General features: G+C 40.1%; 2 protein-coding genes across 8 annotated transcripts in view; both read left to right on the top strand.

Annotated features, from left to right (window-relative positions):
* LOC105028945 (zinc finger protein 184-like) lies at positions 1-7118 on the top strand. Its single transcript, XM_010902014.3, has 4 exons — positions 1-380; positions 1289-1427; positions 2199-2639; positions 5224-7118. The coding sequence occupies exons 1-4, from the start codon at positions 363-365 to the stop codon at positions 6504-6506; spliced, it is 1881 nt and encodes a 626-aa protein (XP_010900316.1). The 5' UTR covers positions 1-362; the 3' UTR covers positions 6507-7118.
* Positions 7119-10541: 3423 nt separating this feature from the next.
* LOC105028953 (gastrula zinc finger protein XlCGF57.1-like) overlaps positions 10542-17200 on the top strand; it is a 29733-nt gene continuing 23074 nt past the window's right edge. For 6 of the 7 annotated variants that reach the window (XM_034296008.1, XM_034296007.1, XM_020051358.3 and 3 more), the window contains exon 1: positions 10542-10785. In XM_034296008.1, the coding sequence (XP_034151899.1) occupies positions 10641-10785 (145 nt within the window). In that variant the 5' untranslated portion in view covers positions 10542-10640. Of the gene's footprint in view, positions 10786-16899; positions 17099-17200 lie in introns of those variants that run through there. The other variant, XM_034296006.1, reaches the window with a different exon arrangement.

Below are 17200 nucleotides of genomic sequence, written 5' to 3'. Positions count from 1 at the left end.
CCCACCCGCGACATTATAAAACATCTATTGTGCAACACGGTCCTTTGGTCATTTAGAAGTCATTGAATCTTTGGGGTATAAACGTGACCTAATTCGCATATCACGTACATCAGCTCATCGTCGTAATAAACCTTATATGACACGTTTTAATGACTCCTGCTATACAGGGCAACTTGTTAAAATAAGTAGTCTGCTAGTTAGATATTGGATGAAATGTCTAACCCAGGTCTAGAGTATGTCGTCACTTTGACGTGAGCTGTATCCTTTCTAGCCATCACCATTTCCCTCCTGGATTCTTATTTTTTCTCCCTTTTTGAGAGATCTCATTTTATACCCCTGCACACGGGATCACGGATTCCAACATGCCTTCTACACCGGAGGTAAGTTGTTGTATTTTGTTGTTAGTAGTACAAGCGTATGCATGTCCTCAAAGATCCCTTCACAGTAGCATATGAAGGCTAGCTACTTAGTCAATCGTACACATGTTTGCAACCATACCTAGCCAACTAGTGCTAACTACTTGGCTGGCTAATAACTAGCCTAGCCTAGCAGCATACTCGTGAAGAGAAAGACCAACTGAACAAAACTAAACCTCGTTCAAACAGTATTCTTATCTGACTTAGCGAATAGTTATAATGCCGAACTCAAACGTTAGTACAATTTAGCAAGGTATTGTTTAGGCTGGCCCGCACTGTGCACCTCTTTGTCCTCGTCGAAATGTTGTTTATTGGTGGTTTTGAGTAAACAGGATGTCCATTACACTGTAAATAGCCTTTTAAATCTCTGTTGTTGAAGGTCTCTGGAGGTAATCCACTCCGAGAAACACAAGGTGAAACCTCATTTGTGTTAGTGGGTAAAATAAAAAGTAAATACGTTGGGTAACATATATTTTCAAACATCAATAAAAAAAAATCAATACCACCTTGTTTTAAAAATAAAATATAAAAAAATATGTAATTTCTAATTACCCTGTAGTTACGTAGTGCGTCGGGTCTGAAGATAGGTCCAATGATGGAGTGATGTGTTTTAAGTGACCTTTCTTTAAAACGTATTTCAGATGTGCATAGTCTACCAGATAAACAACTATTTGAGACCTTTACCAAGTAGGGCCTGGTGTGTGGTTGGAATGTGTGGTTTTGAGTGGATTAAACAAATTTCTTTTTTTTTAAAGAAGAAGAACAAAAAAAAACATATAACAAGTTAATACATTTGAAAGTAGTGAATATATTGGTTCATTAATAAATACTAGATGTTTAATTCTCTAATGGAAATGTGTTTGGTCCTACAGGACGTGTTTAAAGCCCCAGTGGATGACAGTCACACAGCGTGTCTCTGTCTCTGGAAGAACCAGCAGACTTCCAATCTGACTGCTGGGTCCAGGCCCTGCAGAAGGCACCTGCTGCCTGAGGGAGAGGAGGACCTCATAGGTGGGTGGTTCACACTGAAACCTGAATACGATGACATGAATAGCAGACAAGTATTGGTCACATGCTTTGACTATTTAAAAAAGTAGAAACATAATGTGCACTGACATGACTTTTGCACTGAAACGAAGAACAACTGTGTGATGATGAGGAAGAATAACTGGCGTAATCATTTAAGCCTGTTGTGTTGGAAAGAAAGTATTTTTAAATTGAAAGATTCAATTAATTGCAATTAGTAAAGGTAGTAATCCTGCATTCGCTAAACCTGAAAGACAAATATTTTGAATAAATATTCCTGGTGAAATGTCCAACATATATTTTTAGTGACAATATTCAAATTGCAGCACCCCCCTCCCTCTGAAAACAGTTCTTGGGGAAACACAACATCCACTGTATATCCCTCCCCCTCTGAAAACAGATCTAGGGGAAACACAACATCCACTGTATATCCCTCCCCCTCTGAAAACAGATCTAGGGGAAACACAACAACCACTGTATATCCCTCCCCCTCTGAAAACAGATCTAAGGGAAACACCATATCCACTGTATATTTACTCAATTTTGTGAGACATTAAAGTTGGTAGTTTGCAAGCAAGTATAATGGCCACAATCCAATAATTGTACTAACGGACCAACTGCTTGACCTCAGGCCCCTATAGGGATGTTGTAGGAGATTCCAGACAGCGTGGCTACTTAGATCAGAGTTTTTCTCTATTTTCAGTGGGTTTATTTTAATTCGGTGGTTTATCAATAACCTCTGCTCCTCCTCTCCAGAATCCCTGCAGTTCTCTATCTCTGAAGAGGAGGTTCCACCTGAGCAGCAGCAGGAGTGGAGCCCCAGTCTGGAGGAGGAGGACCCAGAACCCACACACATTAAAGAGGAACAGGAGGAACTCTGGACAAATCAGGAGGAAGAGCAACTTCCAGGGCCCTTTGATAGCAAGGACTCCATATTTTCTCCTCCGTGTGTGAAAAGTGAATGTGATCAGTGGGACCCACTTCACAAAGCCATACTAACTGAATTTCCTAGTCTCAGTCAGTCCAAAACATCTAAATTAAAGACATTTCATGTGTTTTTAAAAGAGCTTGTAGCACCAACTGCCGCTGTGAAGATTTTTGGGGCAGTTGAGAAAATGGTTTCGGAGTTCCAGGAGGAAAATGACCGGCTACGAAGACTCCTGCAGTTCACCCCGAAGATAGAATTATGTAGAATGGGTTTGTATTGAAATAGAATCATATCTATGTTTGTATTTTCTATGATTAACATTTAAACTTTTTAACATTTAAATAATTGAAATGTGTCATGGTTCATAAATCTCTGAGTCATTGGACAGCGGGGCTTGTGTTAGAATAAGAGCTCTTCAAAGGAATGCATTTCTCCCCTTCACTGCTGAATGGAGCTTTGTGAAATAATAACCAAAATCTCCTGGGAAAACAAATCTTATGTTCTCAGCAAAAGGATGAGGATTCTGTCATCAGCCAAATTCCTTAAAAACCAAATGTGTGAAGTCAGTCCTGTACAGTTTAGAAAAATTTAGAAATCTTTGCATGTTGGATATAAATTGGGAAGTATCCCTCTAGAGACAATAATAAACCAGCCACCATGCATCTCAGAATATTGTGCTAAAACGCTGGGGCTACGACAGGACTATAGCACGACCGCAATGAGCTCTGCTGTTACAGCAGCAGAGAAAATGTCCACTAAGTTCATCCCATTGTCCCTGAAAGTCTGCATGTCAGTTGACTTGGCTTTTCCACAACTGTATATTTTACATGTGACAGGGCATTCCTTTTGCCCATACATTTCCCGTATTTCACCAAGTCAGTGACAGATCGTGGCTGTTGGGGCTTACGCCTTCTGTGGGGGGGGATACAGTTGTGCTCAAAAGTTTGCATACCCTTGGAGAATTGGTAATATATGTACCATTTGTAAAAAAAAAACATGAGTGAGCAGGCAAAACACGTCTTATTTTTTATGGGATACACATTCAACTGTAGGTCATAACAGAATGGCACAATCATAAAACAAAACATGGCAACAAAGAAAAAAATTAACTGACCCCTGTTCAAAAGTCTGCATACCCTTAGTTCTTAATACTGTGTATTGCCCCCTTAGCATCAATTACAGTATTTTGTGATAGTTGTCTATGAGGCCCCGAATTTTTGCAGGTGGTATAGCTGCCCATTCGTCTTGGCAAAATGCCTCCAGGTCATGCAAAGTCTTTGGTCGTCTTGCATGAACCGCACGTTTAAAATCTCCCCAGAGTAGCTAAATATTAAAAACAGGAGACTGTGATGGCCACTCCAGAACCTTCAACATTTTCTGCTGTAACCTCTGGAGGGTCAACTTGGCCTTGTGTTTAGGGTCATTGTTGTGCTGGAAAGTCCCTGAGCGTCCCATGCACATCTTTCATGCAGAAGAATGCAAATTGTCTGCCAGTATTTTCTGATAACATGTTGCATTCGTCTTGCCACCAATTTTCACAAGATTCCCTGTGCTCACACACCCCAAAAACATCAGTGAGCAGCCACCATGCTTCACAGTGGGGATGGTATTCTGTTCACTATAGGCTTTGTTGACCCCTCTCCAAACATAGCACTTATGGTTGTGTCCATAAAGCTCTATTTTGGTGTCGTCACTCCAAATTAGTGTGCCAGAAGCTGTGAGGCGTGTCAAGGTGTTGTCGGGCATATTCTTTTTTGTGGCATTGGCGCAGTAAAGGCTTCTTTCTGGCAACTAAACCATGCAGCTCATTTTTGTTCAAGTATTGTGGTATTGTGCTCCTTGAAACAACCACACCGTCTTTTTCCAGAGCAGCCTGTATTTCTACTGGGGTTCCCTGTGGGGTTTTCTTTGTATCCTGAAAAATTCATCTGGCAGTTTTGGCTGAAATCTTTCTTGGTCCACCTGACCTTGGCTTGGTATCAAGAGATCCCTGAATTTTCCGCTTCTTAATAAGTGATTTAACAGTACTGACTGGCATTTGCAAGGCTTTGGATATCTTTTCATATCCTTTTCCATCTTTATTAAGTTCCATTACCTTGTTACACAGGTCTTTTGACAGTTATTTTCTGCTCCCCATGGCTCAGTATCTAGCCTGCTCAGTGCATCCACATGAGAGCTAAAAAACCCATTTACTTTTTATACACAGACACTAATTACTATTTAAAAAGCCACAGGTCAAATGTTATAACTGAGACATTTTATTGTTTCTTGAAAAGTATATGCCCACTTTGAATTTGATAACAGCAACAGGTTTCAAAAGTTGGGACGGAGACAACAAAAGACTGGAAAAGTTGTGTAATGCTAAGAACAAAACCTGATGGAACATCTCACAACTAATTAGGTTAATTGGCAACAGGTCAGTAACATGATTGGGTATAAAAAGAGCATCCCAGAGAGGATGAATCTTTCTGAAGTAAAGATGGAGAGGGATTCACCACTCTGTGAAAGACTGCACAGGCAAATAGTGCAACAATTTAAGATTAACGTTTTCCCCGTGTAAAATTTGCAAAGACTTTGGGATCTCATCCTCTACGGTACATACTATCATTAAAAAAAGGTACAAGGCCGAAAATCATTACTGGATGGCCGTGATCTTCTGGCCCTCAGGTGGCACTGCATTACAAACAGACATGATTCTGTAGTGGAAATCACTGCATTAAAAACAGACATGATTCTGTAGTGGAAATCACTGCATTAAAAACAGACATGATTCTGTAGTGGAAATCACTGCATGGGCTCAGGAACACTTTTAATCTATAACACATTTCTCTACAATCTGCTCCTCCTCTCCAGACTCCCTGCCCTTCTCTCTCTCCGAAGAGGAGGTTCCCTCTGAGCAGCAGCAGGAGAGGAGCCCCAGTCTGGGGGAGGACGATCCAGAACCCACACAGATTAAAGATGAACAGGAGGAACTCAGGACCAATCAGGAGGAAGAGCAGGATCGAGCAGTGGAGCCTGATATCATAGAATTCATAATCCCTCCTTCCTGTGTGAAAAGTGAATGTGATCAGGATGATCCACTCTGCTCTCTTCCCCAAGCCCAGACTGTGGAGAACAGAGAGAGGGAATGTAAACCAGGGGATCATAAAACGTATTATATGACCCACCTAAATTGTCTGGACTTTCCTTGTGAGCTTCCAAATAATGAAACCAATGCCTCCAGCCAGAGCGCAGTCATAAGCAGAGACCCAATGGAACTTGACCACCACCCACCATGCAGTCACAGACAGAACCTGAACAGGCATAAACTGGTTCTTACAGGAGATCAACTATTTAACTGTGGTGACTGTGGGAAGAACTTCAATCGCAGATATACCCTAAAGCGGCATAAACTGACTCACACAGGTGAGAAACAATTTAGCTGTGGTGTCTGTAGGAAAAGATTCAGTGAGAAGGGGACCTTAACAAAGCATGAACTTACTCACACAGTAGAGAAACCATTTAGCTGTGGTGACTGTGGGAAAAGCTTCAATGAGAAGGGGACCTTAACAAAGCATAAACTGACTCACACAAGAGAGAAATTATATAGTTGTGATGACTGTGGAAAAAGCTTCAGTGAGAAGGGGACATTAACAAAGCATAAACTGACTCACACAAGAGTGAAATTATATAGTTGTGGTGACTGCGGGAAAAGCTTTAGTCAAAAGGGGACCCTAACACAGTATGAACTGACTGACACAGGAGAGAAACACTTTAGCTGTGGTGACTGTGGGAAAAGCTTCAGTAAACGACGGAATCTAAAGCAGCATAAACTGACTCACACAGGAGAGAAACCATTTAGTTGTACTGACTGTGGCAAAAGCTTCAGTCAGAGGGGGACCCTAACAAAGCATAAACTGACTCACACAGGAGAGAAAACATTTAGCTGTGGTGACTGCGGCAAAAGCTTTATGTACAGACATCACCTAAAGCAGCATGAACTAACACACACAGGAGAGAAACCATTTCGCTGTGCTGACTGTGGCAAAAGCTATATGTACAGACAACACCTAAAGCAGCATAAACTGACTCACAAAGGAGAGATCCAGAGAAACAATTTTGCTGTGAATGGGAGAAATCGTCTTGAACTCGTTTGAGGAGTACCCTGAAGACTGAGTGCTGAGGAGTACCCTGGAGTCAACACTAGAGGGTGCTCATAGATTGGCTTTACAGATGGACAATCAGAGAGACAGAACAGGACCATCAGCCAATTGAATATAATACCCAGATTTTGGCCCTGATATATTGTTTTTCTCTGAAGGAGAGGAACTGGATGGACATTGGGTTGATATATTATAAAACCTACGTCCAGCTTGCTCTGTTACTGCTGCTCTCTGATTACCAGTCACAGGAAACCTGTTGTTAGGGGAAGTTTAAAGTTCACCTTTGGGGTGATGTACAATAAGATGTCTACATTACAGCACCTTCACAGCAGACATAGTTGTTTATTAAATGTACATAGGCCATTCGGCTTGATAATAGTTTGTTAATTTACCTGGGCCAAGACTGCCACAGTGGCAGAAGTGTTACACACAGACCTGCAATGTTGCTTTCATTCTTAATGAACTCCACATTATTCCCTTGTAACCATATTCCACTCTGTGGATTCATCAGTGTTACTTTCTGTATTACTTTAATTCATTCTAGTAATGGGTCATACATGTATGTTCCCCGGAAGAATATCTATGTGAATAAATGTCATCGTGCTCTATAAATCCACTTTCTGACTATTACATGAACTCTTCTCCCTAAATGTTTTACTTATGCTGACCTAAAGCTGGAATGACTCATTGTTTCCGTCAGCTAGTGGAATTACCCAGTATTAAAGAGTGGTGATGAGCTATGGAGCATAAGATTGCAACTAGGTTTGTTTATTTAATGGGGAGCAGTGAGCCAGTGGCGCCATATCAGGAGCTAGAAGTGGGCGGGACCTATTTATAAATTATATTTCCTTTTTTATCTTAATGAATGATAGTGAAATACAAACCATAAACGAAAACAAGCAAAGATTACAATTTCATCGTAATACAGACCAATACGATATTAAGCAATAAAAGAAACATATCATTATGAATTAAGAAGGATAAATAAAACTACTTATTTCAAATCAGTATTCCAATGAAAAATAGTCTCAAAGTGAGAAAATAGGAATACATTATATTCCTATTACAATTATTACAATTTGTTTTTTTTCTTCATGCCAAGATGGAAAGAATCATGATCTATTTCTTACAGTTATATCTCTGTTATTCGACAATAGAGATCTGTGGGGAGAAAAGTTGTGCAAGAAACATAATTTCCAGGATAACAAAGCTTGTTGGTGAAACCTTAAAAGCTTATTGGGCAGTCTGTAAGACAGCCAATCACATTTCAGCAGAAAATTGCGACTTCCAGCACCCTTAAAAATGCACAGGGCGCATGGCATCATCAGAGACCCTTCACATCCAGGCCACAACCTGTTGGCCCTCCTTCCATCAGGTAGGTGGGACAGGTCTCTTCGTTCCCGCACCAGCAGGCTCAGGAATAGTTTCTTTCCATCCACTGTAACCCTGCTGAACTCTGTGACCCATCACTAACCTCCCCCCCGCCTCTCAGTGACATTGTTGCACTACTTCCTTTGTACTACTGGACTCTGACACTGCCTTGCAAAGTCTGATAAGTAGTTTTCAGTTGTCACAGGTATGTATCTACCTCGGGAATCTCATTGCTGTTATCCCTGCATTTCAGTTGAACATGCCACCTTGCACCTTAAATTTGCCTTCATTGCACATTTAGAATTGCCATTGTAGTTGCATTTTTACAGTTGTTACACATACATCTACCTCAGGGACCTCGTTGCTGCTCTCTCTGCATCCCGGTTGCACATGCTACCTTACTCCTTCAATTTGCCTCGATTGCACATCTACAATGCCATTTAGAATTTGCCATTTGTACTCACGCAACTACTATCCCAGTTGTAACATACACTATACTGAATACTTGTATATTTTCTGTAATCCTCTATTTGCCTTAATTGCACATTTAGTATTGCCATTTGTATTGGATTTGCCTTCATTGCACATCTATACATTCCACTGGTAATAAACATATACTTAATACTTCTGTTTGAACTTCTGGTAAGATTTTATTTAAGCCTTGTTTAAGTCTATTAGCATAAATAAACAAAATCAATTAATAATCAATATTTAATAAAGGATGGGCCTCCAATTTTCAGTTTTCTGGCTTTGGACCATCAGGCCTTGTTTCAGTGGAAACAATTTCTAATTTTTCAGGCATTCTAGAAACATTAGAAGAATCAGTTCTTTCACTATTTCCCAAAAATATACATAAAACTCTAAGGATAATCCATCAGGAACCTGACGATTTTACCGTTATTCATCGATGTCCTGATGTCCATGAGCTTCGCTGATGTCTTGTATTGTTAATGGAGACTCACAATAAACTTTAAACTCTGTATCAATTAAAGGCATATAGCAATGCATGTTTTGTAAATATGATTTTTCAATCCACTTGATTATGGTATAACACAGACCCCTTTTCCCGGCTCTAAATAATGATGCTCCAGCTCTAAATAATGAAACTCCAGCTCTAAATAATGATTCTCCATCTCTAAATAATGATGCCCCAGCTTTAAATAAGGATGCCCCAGCTTTAAATAAGGATGCCCCACCTCTAAATAATGATGCCCCAGCTTTAAATAAGGATGCCCCACCTCTAAATAATGATGCCCCAGCTCTAAATAATGAGTCTAACAGTGGGGTTTGTAAATCAGCTTCAACGGATTCAGAGAGAGAATATTTAACACATTGGATTTTTCTCTGAGGTTCCTCAGTTGTTTAATTCCTTTCTCGTTTGATTGCTATACATCTAATATTGAATTTAAATAACTCCCATGTAATACCATGCCCAGAGCCATATGGGAGGAGAGGATGTTTTGCTAAAGAAATCTGTTTTGTTCAAATGAAAGCATGTTGAACTCTGTGACCCATCATTAAACACACCCACCCATTGTACTACTGGACTCTGTCACTGCCTTAAATCTGATAAGGTCAGTAACTGATACGTTTTCAGTTGTATGCGTGTCACTGCTGCTATTCTTGCATTTCATTTGCAAATGCCGACTTGCACCTTAAACTTGCCCTCATTGCATATTTAGAACTGCCACTGTACTTGCATTTTTATTACACACATGTCTACCTCGGGAACCTCATTGCTGCTGTATCTGCATTTCAGTTGCACTTGCTACCCTACTCCTTCAATTTGCCTCGATTGCAAATTCAGAATGCCATTGAGAATTACCACTTGTACCCTAATTAACAACTATTTATCCCACTTGTACATATATATATACTTAATACTTGCCCTCCTCTATTTGCCTCCACTGCACATTTAGAATTGCCATACGTAGTGCATTCACATTAATTGCACATCTGTACATTCCACTTGTAGATACATATACTTAATACTTGTTAATGTGATGTTATTTAACTTCCAAAACCATCTAATTGCATTAGATTTCTGGTTAGTTTGCAAGGCCTTGGAGATCAGCAACTATTCTGAAAAAGGAGCAGATGACGGGCTGTCTAGAACATGCTGTAACAGAGAAAGGAAATTAGAAAAAGGTCTATTCTAGATTTCAGAGTCATTGTCTTAATATTCCAAGTATACACTTTGAGGTGTGGAATGAAATATCTCCATTTACCAAACACACGGAGGTCATTGCAGACAGAGGATATGTTGCTGTTCTGGAGGGTATGGTCATTTCTGGGGGGGAAATCTGTCAGCAGAATCATCTGGAGTCCCCAGACATTATAGGATTACTGAATTTACATATTATCTTTTTAATCTTCTCACAGAGTGAACCATAGAAGATCTTATTATTACAGTGTGAATTAAACCGGTATATGTTTCAACCAATAAAAATAGTATTGTCTAATTATTGTAATGAGTCTCCTCTCAGCGACGCCATCTTGCCCCCCTAGGAGCAGCGTGTAACAGCATGAAATCCAACCGAGCTTCGGACGTCATTAGTCACGTGTTGTTGTCACAGGCACGCACGATCTTGGGCACAGTTATGTCGAATCAACAACAAAAAGGATTGTCGAATCTGTATCTGGTTGAAAACTGAACGGTGTATCTGAGCTTCCGTTTCAGTCGATCGACCCATCACTAGCCACATATAACTAGCTCTTTGTTCAATCTGTTTCTGTGTTAGCTCTCAGTCGACCACAATGTCAGAACTAGTGTCGTTTCGTATGTTTTTGAATGAGGTCTTGACAGCGGCTGCTTTTGAGATTTTCGGGGCAGTGGAGAATATGTTAGTGGAATGCATGAAAGAAAATATTCCGCGAAGTTACATGAAACAACAAGAACTCGGTGAGTGCTGAAGACATCTTTAAACTTAATTAAATACAAGTATGCTTTATTAATGTATACTACAGAACTGTACTGTTCAAATATTTGGGGTCAGGTATAAATGTCACTGTTCACGAAAGAAAAGCTGTTTTTGTCCATTAAAATAACAAAAAATTGCTCAGAGATACAGTGTAGACATTGTTACTGTTGGAATTTACCGTGTAATGGAAGCAGTTGATTTTGAATTGAATAGCTACATAGGTGTACAGAGGCCCATTATCAGCAACCTTCAGTCCTGTGTTCCAATGGCACATAAGATTAGATTCACTTTATTGTCAATGAACAAGTAGAACTACAGTACAACGAAATGCATATAGCATCTAACCAGAAATGCAAATAGAAGAGGGCAGAACAATGAAACAATTAAATATAATGTTTGTTAATGTGTTTCACCAGTGGGATGTATAGATGTGCAGTGAAGGCAAGTACAAGTACAAAGAGCAATTCTAAATGTGCAATGAGGGCAAATTGATGGTGCAAGGTAGCATGTGCAACCGAAATGCAGGGATAGCAGCAATGAGGTTCCCGGGTTAGACATGTACACATAACAACTGAAAACGTCCTTATCAGAATTATCAGAACATTATTAGCATTGTAAGAGTCCAGTAGTACAAAGAGAGTAGTGCAACAAGGTCCCTGAGAGATTAGATTTATTTGCCGGGCCACGTTAGCGGAGCGGGCCATGGAGAGGGGGTGACTGACTGATTTCTCCTTGTTAAATAGCGTAGTGGGCTGCCTTGTGTGCGATCGGTGTTCGATCCTCGCCACAGATAGAACAAAGTATGCATTAGGATTTGTTCAAGATAGACAAACTTTGCTTGCTAGAAGCTGCCGTAGCTACGTTTATAGTAAGCCTAAAATTAAACTGTTTACTAGTGGATTTTTGAAGTATGCATTCATGCTTTTTAGGGTAATATAGACCACAGCCCCTTGCCCTGTAAAAGAGAAGGGGTTTCCAGGATCCTATAGTCTTTTCACTTGATGAAAAAGTCTGTTATCGTCAGCTGTATTTATAGTTATTGTATCAATGTCATTCAAGAATGTTGTTGTGCCATGAAATGAAATGGCTTTGGCAGTGTAAACTTAATCTTCAGTCTTGCTAGTAATTGCTAAATTCTTATGACTATTCCAAGTAGTAAGTTAGTAGATACTAGTAGGCCTATTTCTGGCTAATAAAAGCCATATAGTTCATAGATGCTATTTGTGGTGGAAGTAAACTTCATAAGAAATGTTAGTCAGTTTAAGACAATGATTAATGATGTCAAGCTAAGTATTAAAATTTGGCTTGATTTTAATGTGTGACAAAGTAATCTAATGTCGAGATAACATTTTTGGATTAGGTAGTATGTCCCAATTGGCCCCAATATTGGCATACTAGCTTACAAAACAGTATGTACTTCACCCTCATCCATGAAGTATGTACTTGTAGTATGCGATTTGAGATTCAGCCAATGCTTTCAATTTCCTTGTAGTTCACATTGCATATTGGTTAGCTATTCAATTGTTATTGTATGGATGACCATCTACAGTAATTTAACTTTAGTTCCGTTAATAAACATTCTGTTACCCATGTTATTTCAGCAAAATTGTAATGGCTGGGTTAAAAGTTGCATTTGGAGACTATACAGATGTGGAACATTCCCCACCTACAATATTTTTACTTCGTTTCAATTCCCTTCTCGGATGTTCCAATTTCTGTCTCTCAGAAATATTTATCCACTCTGTACTTTTCAGCCATTGCACAACAATCTATATCCACTCTGTTATACCATGAATCGCATATATTTAAAATAATAATTGTATTATGTGACCCTTTTTTATATTGTTATTGTTTTCTAAAGAAATGAACCAGCCATGGAGTGATTGGAGTCATTGTTTTCATTATAGTTATTGTATAGCTATTAGGTAGCCATCTACAGTAATCTTTGTACAAAAGTACACTTTAGTTCTGTTAATAACATTCATCACTTCTAGTAGCGGGCCGGCTGAACTAGGCTTGCCTGGTTCCTTTTCTGGTTTTTAGATTAGCGCAAGGTAGCATGTGCAACTGAAATGCAGGGATCGCAGCAATGAGGTTCCTGAGGTAGACGTATGTACAACTGAACACTTCCTTATCGGATTTCGCAAAGCAGCGTCAGAGTCCAGTAGTATAAAGGGAGTAGTGCAACAAGGTCCCTGATTGGTGGCACTATGTGGTGGGTGGGTGTGGTTAGTGATGGGTCACAGAGTTCAGCAGGGTTAGAGTAGCTGGAAAGAAACTGTTCCTGAGCCTGCTGGTGTTGGAACGAAGAGACCACATTGTTTGCTAATCCAAGTTTATCATTTTTAAAGGACCATAAGAAAACCCTTTTGAAATCATGTTAGCACAGCAGAAAACATTTGTGCTAAATAAAGAAGCAATGAAAGGTTAGATTCTTTAGATCTTTTAAAAATGCTGCTAGTTTACATAGTTATCTATATTATTGCCATACTTGCTATATCCGTAATATAAAAATATTCTTCCCATATTTTCCATATTCCCCATCCTACTCTTCTTGAAATTGCTGCTAGTGTACATTGTGTATTATTGCTATATATTTGCTTTATACATTGTTTAATTCTTACTACGTAGTAGTTGTGTGCCACAACACAAGAATGTCCTTGTGCAGGACGACGCTGTGTCATTCGGTGCCTTGGATAAATAAGCTTTTGAAGTTGATTAGATTAAACTTTATTGTTATTGATAAATGACATTAAAGTCATTGTGAGCTAACCATACCCACCCACCACTTAGTTCTCAAGGTTTTTCCTGGCTGAAAATTAAAGTGGCACCCAAACCCCCGCTACCACGCCATAATATCTGGCCACTTGAAAAAGAGAACTATTTTAGTGTGAAATCTGCCCTGTTGTCCATGTCCAGCTAATGTACACTACAATGTCCAATCTAATACAATAGCAACCAAAAGACAAGCAATACATCTATTCTTCACATAACATGTTACATATTTTATCTTTGGTATTTTATTTTTTACATATGTAGGTTTTTACCCACTCATGTTTTTTTGTTCTCCTCTGCCTGTCGATGACTAGTAGCCATTGTATTGGATTTAAGTGCATCCAGCCTGTAGTTTCTGCTTAGCGGTTTTCCTAAGCCACCTGAAAAATGTTGTCATTGAGCATCAAAACCATGTTTATTAGAAGATCTAGGAATCACGTAAAAATATGAAATTACTCATCAAGCTTTATAATTAATCACAGTCAATATTATTGTTGTCTATTTTCGTTGTTATATTATGTTCATGTTAGTTTGACTTGCATTAAAAACGCATCAGAGCTGTAGGCCTGTATATATTACAGCCTTGTAGCATTGTTTTACCTCCATCCTTGCCTTGATGCCACATCATTTATCCTCCTCTCTCCACTCCCTTCAGCTGTAAGCTACTTGGCTGTGCTGCTTCCGCTAATTCAGCGTCTTCACGTTCTTATATTGTTTGTGACTTAAATATGTTAATTGTATATTTTACATTATATAATATTGTTGGGGACAGTTGCCTAAATACCCTAATCTAATCATCTGTTCACCAGTCATTTTGTCTGTCTCAGGAACTCTTTTGAAAAAATGTGATTCTACTAGATGTCATCTGAAACGTTAATACATGTGATGTGAATTGGATGTAGTTTTGGTATTAAGTTTTGTTTTGACATGCTTGGGTGTATAAGAACTAGGTTCCACTGGTTTTTCTGATGTTACTCACCTCTGCGACGTCCGGACTGGTGTCGTCCTGAATGCAGGTTTGCCAGATCATTGACAGTAAACTGTGAAATCTGCGCAAATACAACCCTATCTGTAAAACGACCTGCCCAAGCGAATTGAAAATAGCCCAATTGTGGGGGAAACCTACCCATCTGGCATCACGGTCACATTCGCTGCAGTATATCGCTGGTAGGCTATTTAGCGAATGAGAGCAAAATTCTGTTTTACAATGCCGACACACAGAGGCAGTGCGAGATTTTGGGAAGGCAGCCGCATTTGAGTTTTATATGCATAAAAATCCCTGGTACTTCCTCTCAGGGACCAAGTTGCGCTACTCTGCTTTGCAAAGTGTGATAAGGATGTTTTCATTTGTTTCATGTACATGTCTACCTCGGGAACCTCTTTGCTGCTATCCCTGCATTTCAGTTGCACATGCTACCCTGCACCTTCAGTTTGCCTTAATTGCACATTTAGTGTTGCCATTTGTACTGGCATTTGCCTCATCGAACATCTATTCATCCCACTTGTAACATCCTACGGTGCCTTTTTGGCCGGGGTTGAGGTGTAGACGGTCCAGGAGAGGTCCTTGGAGATGTGGAAATGCCAGAATTTGAAGCTGGACCTCAGTGTCATCGATGGGAACTGGGGTGTGACTGCAGCCTTTAGATTCCCTGTAATCCACAATGAGCCCCTTGGTTTTCTTTGCGTTGAGGGCCCGGTTGTTGTCAGTGCACCATGCCACCAGGCAGTTGACCTCCTCCCTGTAGGCCGACTTGTGATTGTCACTGATCAGGCCTACCACCGTGGTGTCGTCTGCAAACTCGTCGCTGATGTTGGATAGGTGTACAGGAACTCATTTGTGGGTGTACAGGAGGGAGCTCAGAACGCAGCATTCCTCTGTAGACCTGTTTGTCCGGTAGGCAATCTTGTTGGGATCCATTGTTGGGTGGTGGCTGGACTTAAGGTGGGACAGAACCAATCTTTCAAGCAGCCTCGCATGCATTCAACCTGCTCAGTGCAGACGAAACATCCACAGGGGATAGTCTTCTGGGGGGAGGTCTTCTGGGGGGAGGTCTTCTGGGGGGAGGTCTTCTGGGGGGAGGTCTCCAACAGACCCTTGGTGATGTTAATCAGTGTCCTGGGTAACATTTGCTTCTCCAAAGATCTGGAACACCAGGTGTGAGCCATCAGCCCCACCCTCCTGAGCTCACCTGGAGAGATGTGAAACACTGAGCAATCTGGAATGTAACTAAATGCATTATATTGTGGACATCTGTAGTGTTTGGATTTTCCCTGTTCCCCATGAAGGGCAGAATAGGCTGATATTCTTTATTGTACTGGACGGGTTTTGGGTCAAACTTCACAAGAACATTATAGAAATGAGTATCCTTGTTACATGTCAGACGGCAACATTCGATAATTTTGCATTGATTAAATGGGACAGTTCCTGTCCTTTGTGTTCATTGTGTTCACCAAGGTAAATTAATGCTAATGACTATTTGGGGGAGTGTTTAAGATATGTCTGATTTTAGGATAAATAGCCATGTCTCCAAAAAGTTATTTGAGTTTGTCATCGTTAAAGAGACCTCCCGACACGTTGTGTTGTTGTCATATTCAGGAGTCTATCTTTAACAGAAGCTCCTAGCATACCTTTGTGCTATAGTGTCTTGAATACTTATGGTATAATTAGACTGTTAGACTAGTTGGGAGGACGTTAAACCGTGTTGGTATGTAACCATATTATGTATTGTAACTATTACTTGATTGGAATACATTTTTACTTTGGAATATAGATTACTACAGCATTCCTCGTTCATCTCCATGCTCAAGCTCGTCGGGCTACTGGTAATTACACACACATGAGAAAGACTAAGCGACCAGACTTGGAGTCCCTGAGTCCTGGAATTTTCTAAGCAGTTTGGTTAAGCCCAGGAACACATGACCTTAAAGTCATCTCTGAGCGGTTGGGCATATTTAACTTTCTGTTAGACTTCGGAACACATGCCATTTTACTGTATGGTTCGTGTTAAACGACCTACACCTTATGGGCACTTAAATTGAAGTGACCAGACTGATGGTCTCTAAGTTCTGGGTTGCTACACCGTCCCTTGTCTTCTGGACTTGACTGATGAGGAGCATTAGGATAACGTATGCCGTGAAACATATGATCTTTTAAATGTTTGGTTTGTGACAAAAGATTAGCTACCTTTTCTAAGAACTTCCAGCATATCATGGTCATTGAGGTTTGCGTAAGTTTACAAACAATATGGAGTCAGATTATTTGAACATTAATATTTGTATTCATCACTGAGGTTACGTTCCCTTGCACTCATTTCCCTAGCCGACCCCCGGTGACCTTGTGGTAACCCCTACAACCACTCTCCCTTTTACCCTGACTACAACGGCACATGCTGACAGTGAATTGTGAGTGTGGTGTGCCGGTGGAGCGTCAAGGATTTCTCCGCTCACTAAAGACAAATCTGGTTTCCTAAAATGAAAAGAGAGAGCGACAGTATGTTACCCAATTTATCGAAACGGAAGGTGGGTGTTGTCCGTGAGTGGTGGAAATTAACCTGCTAGTTTAGACCTTAGTGAAATATCCCTTAACATTAATTACTTAATATCTTCACAAAAAATTCGGAG

Source organism: Esox lucius, chromosome 12, assembly GCF_011004845.1.
Source record: "Esox lucius isolate fEsoLuc1 chromosome 12, fEsoLuc1.pri, whole genome shotgun sequence".
In the NCBI taxonomy this organism is placed as follows: Eukaryota; Metazoa; Chordata; class Actinopteri; order Esociformes; family Esocidae; genus Esox; species Esox lucius.
The sequence above is the reverse complement of the archived record's forward strand: the minus strand, read 5'-3'. Positions and strand labels throughout refer to the sequence as shown.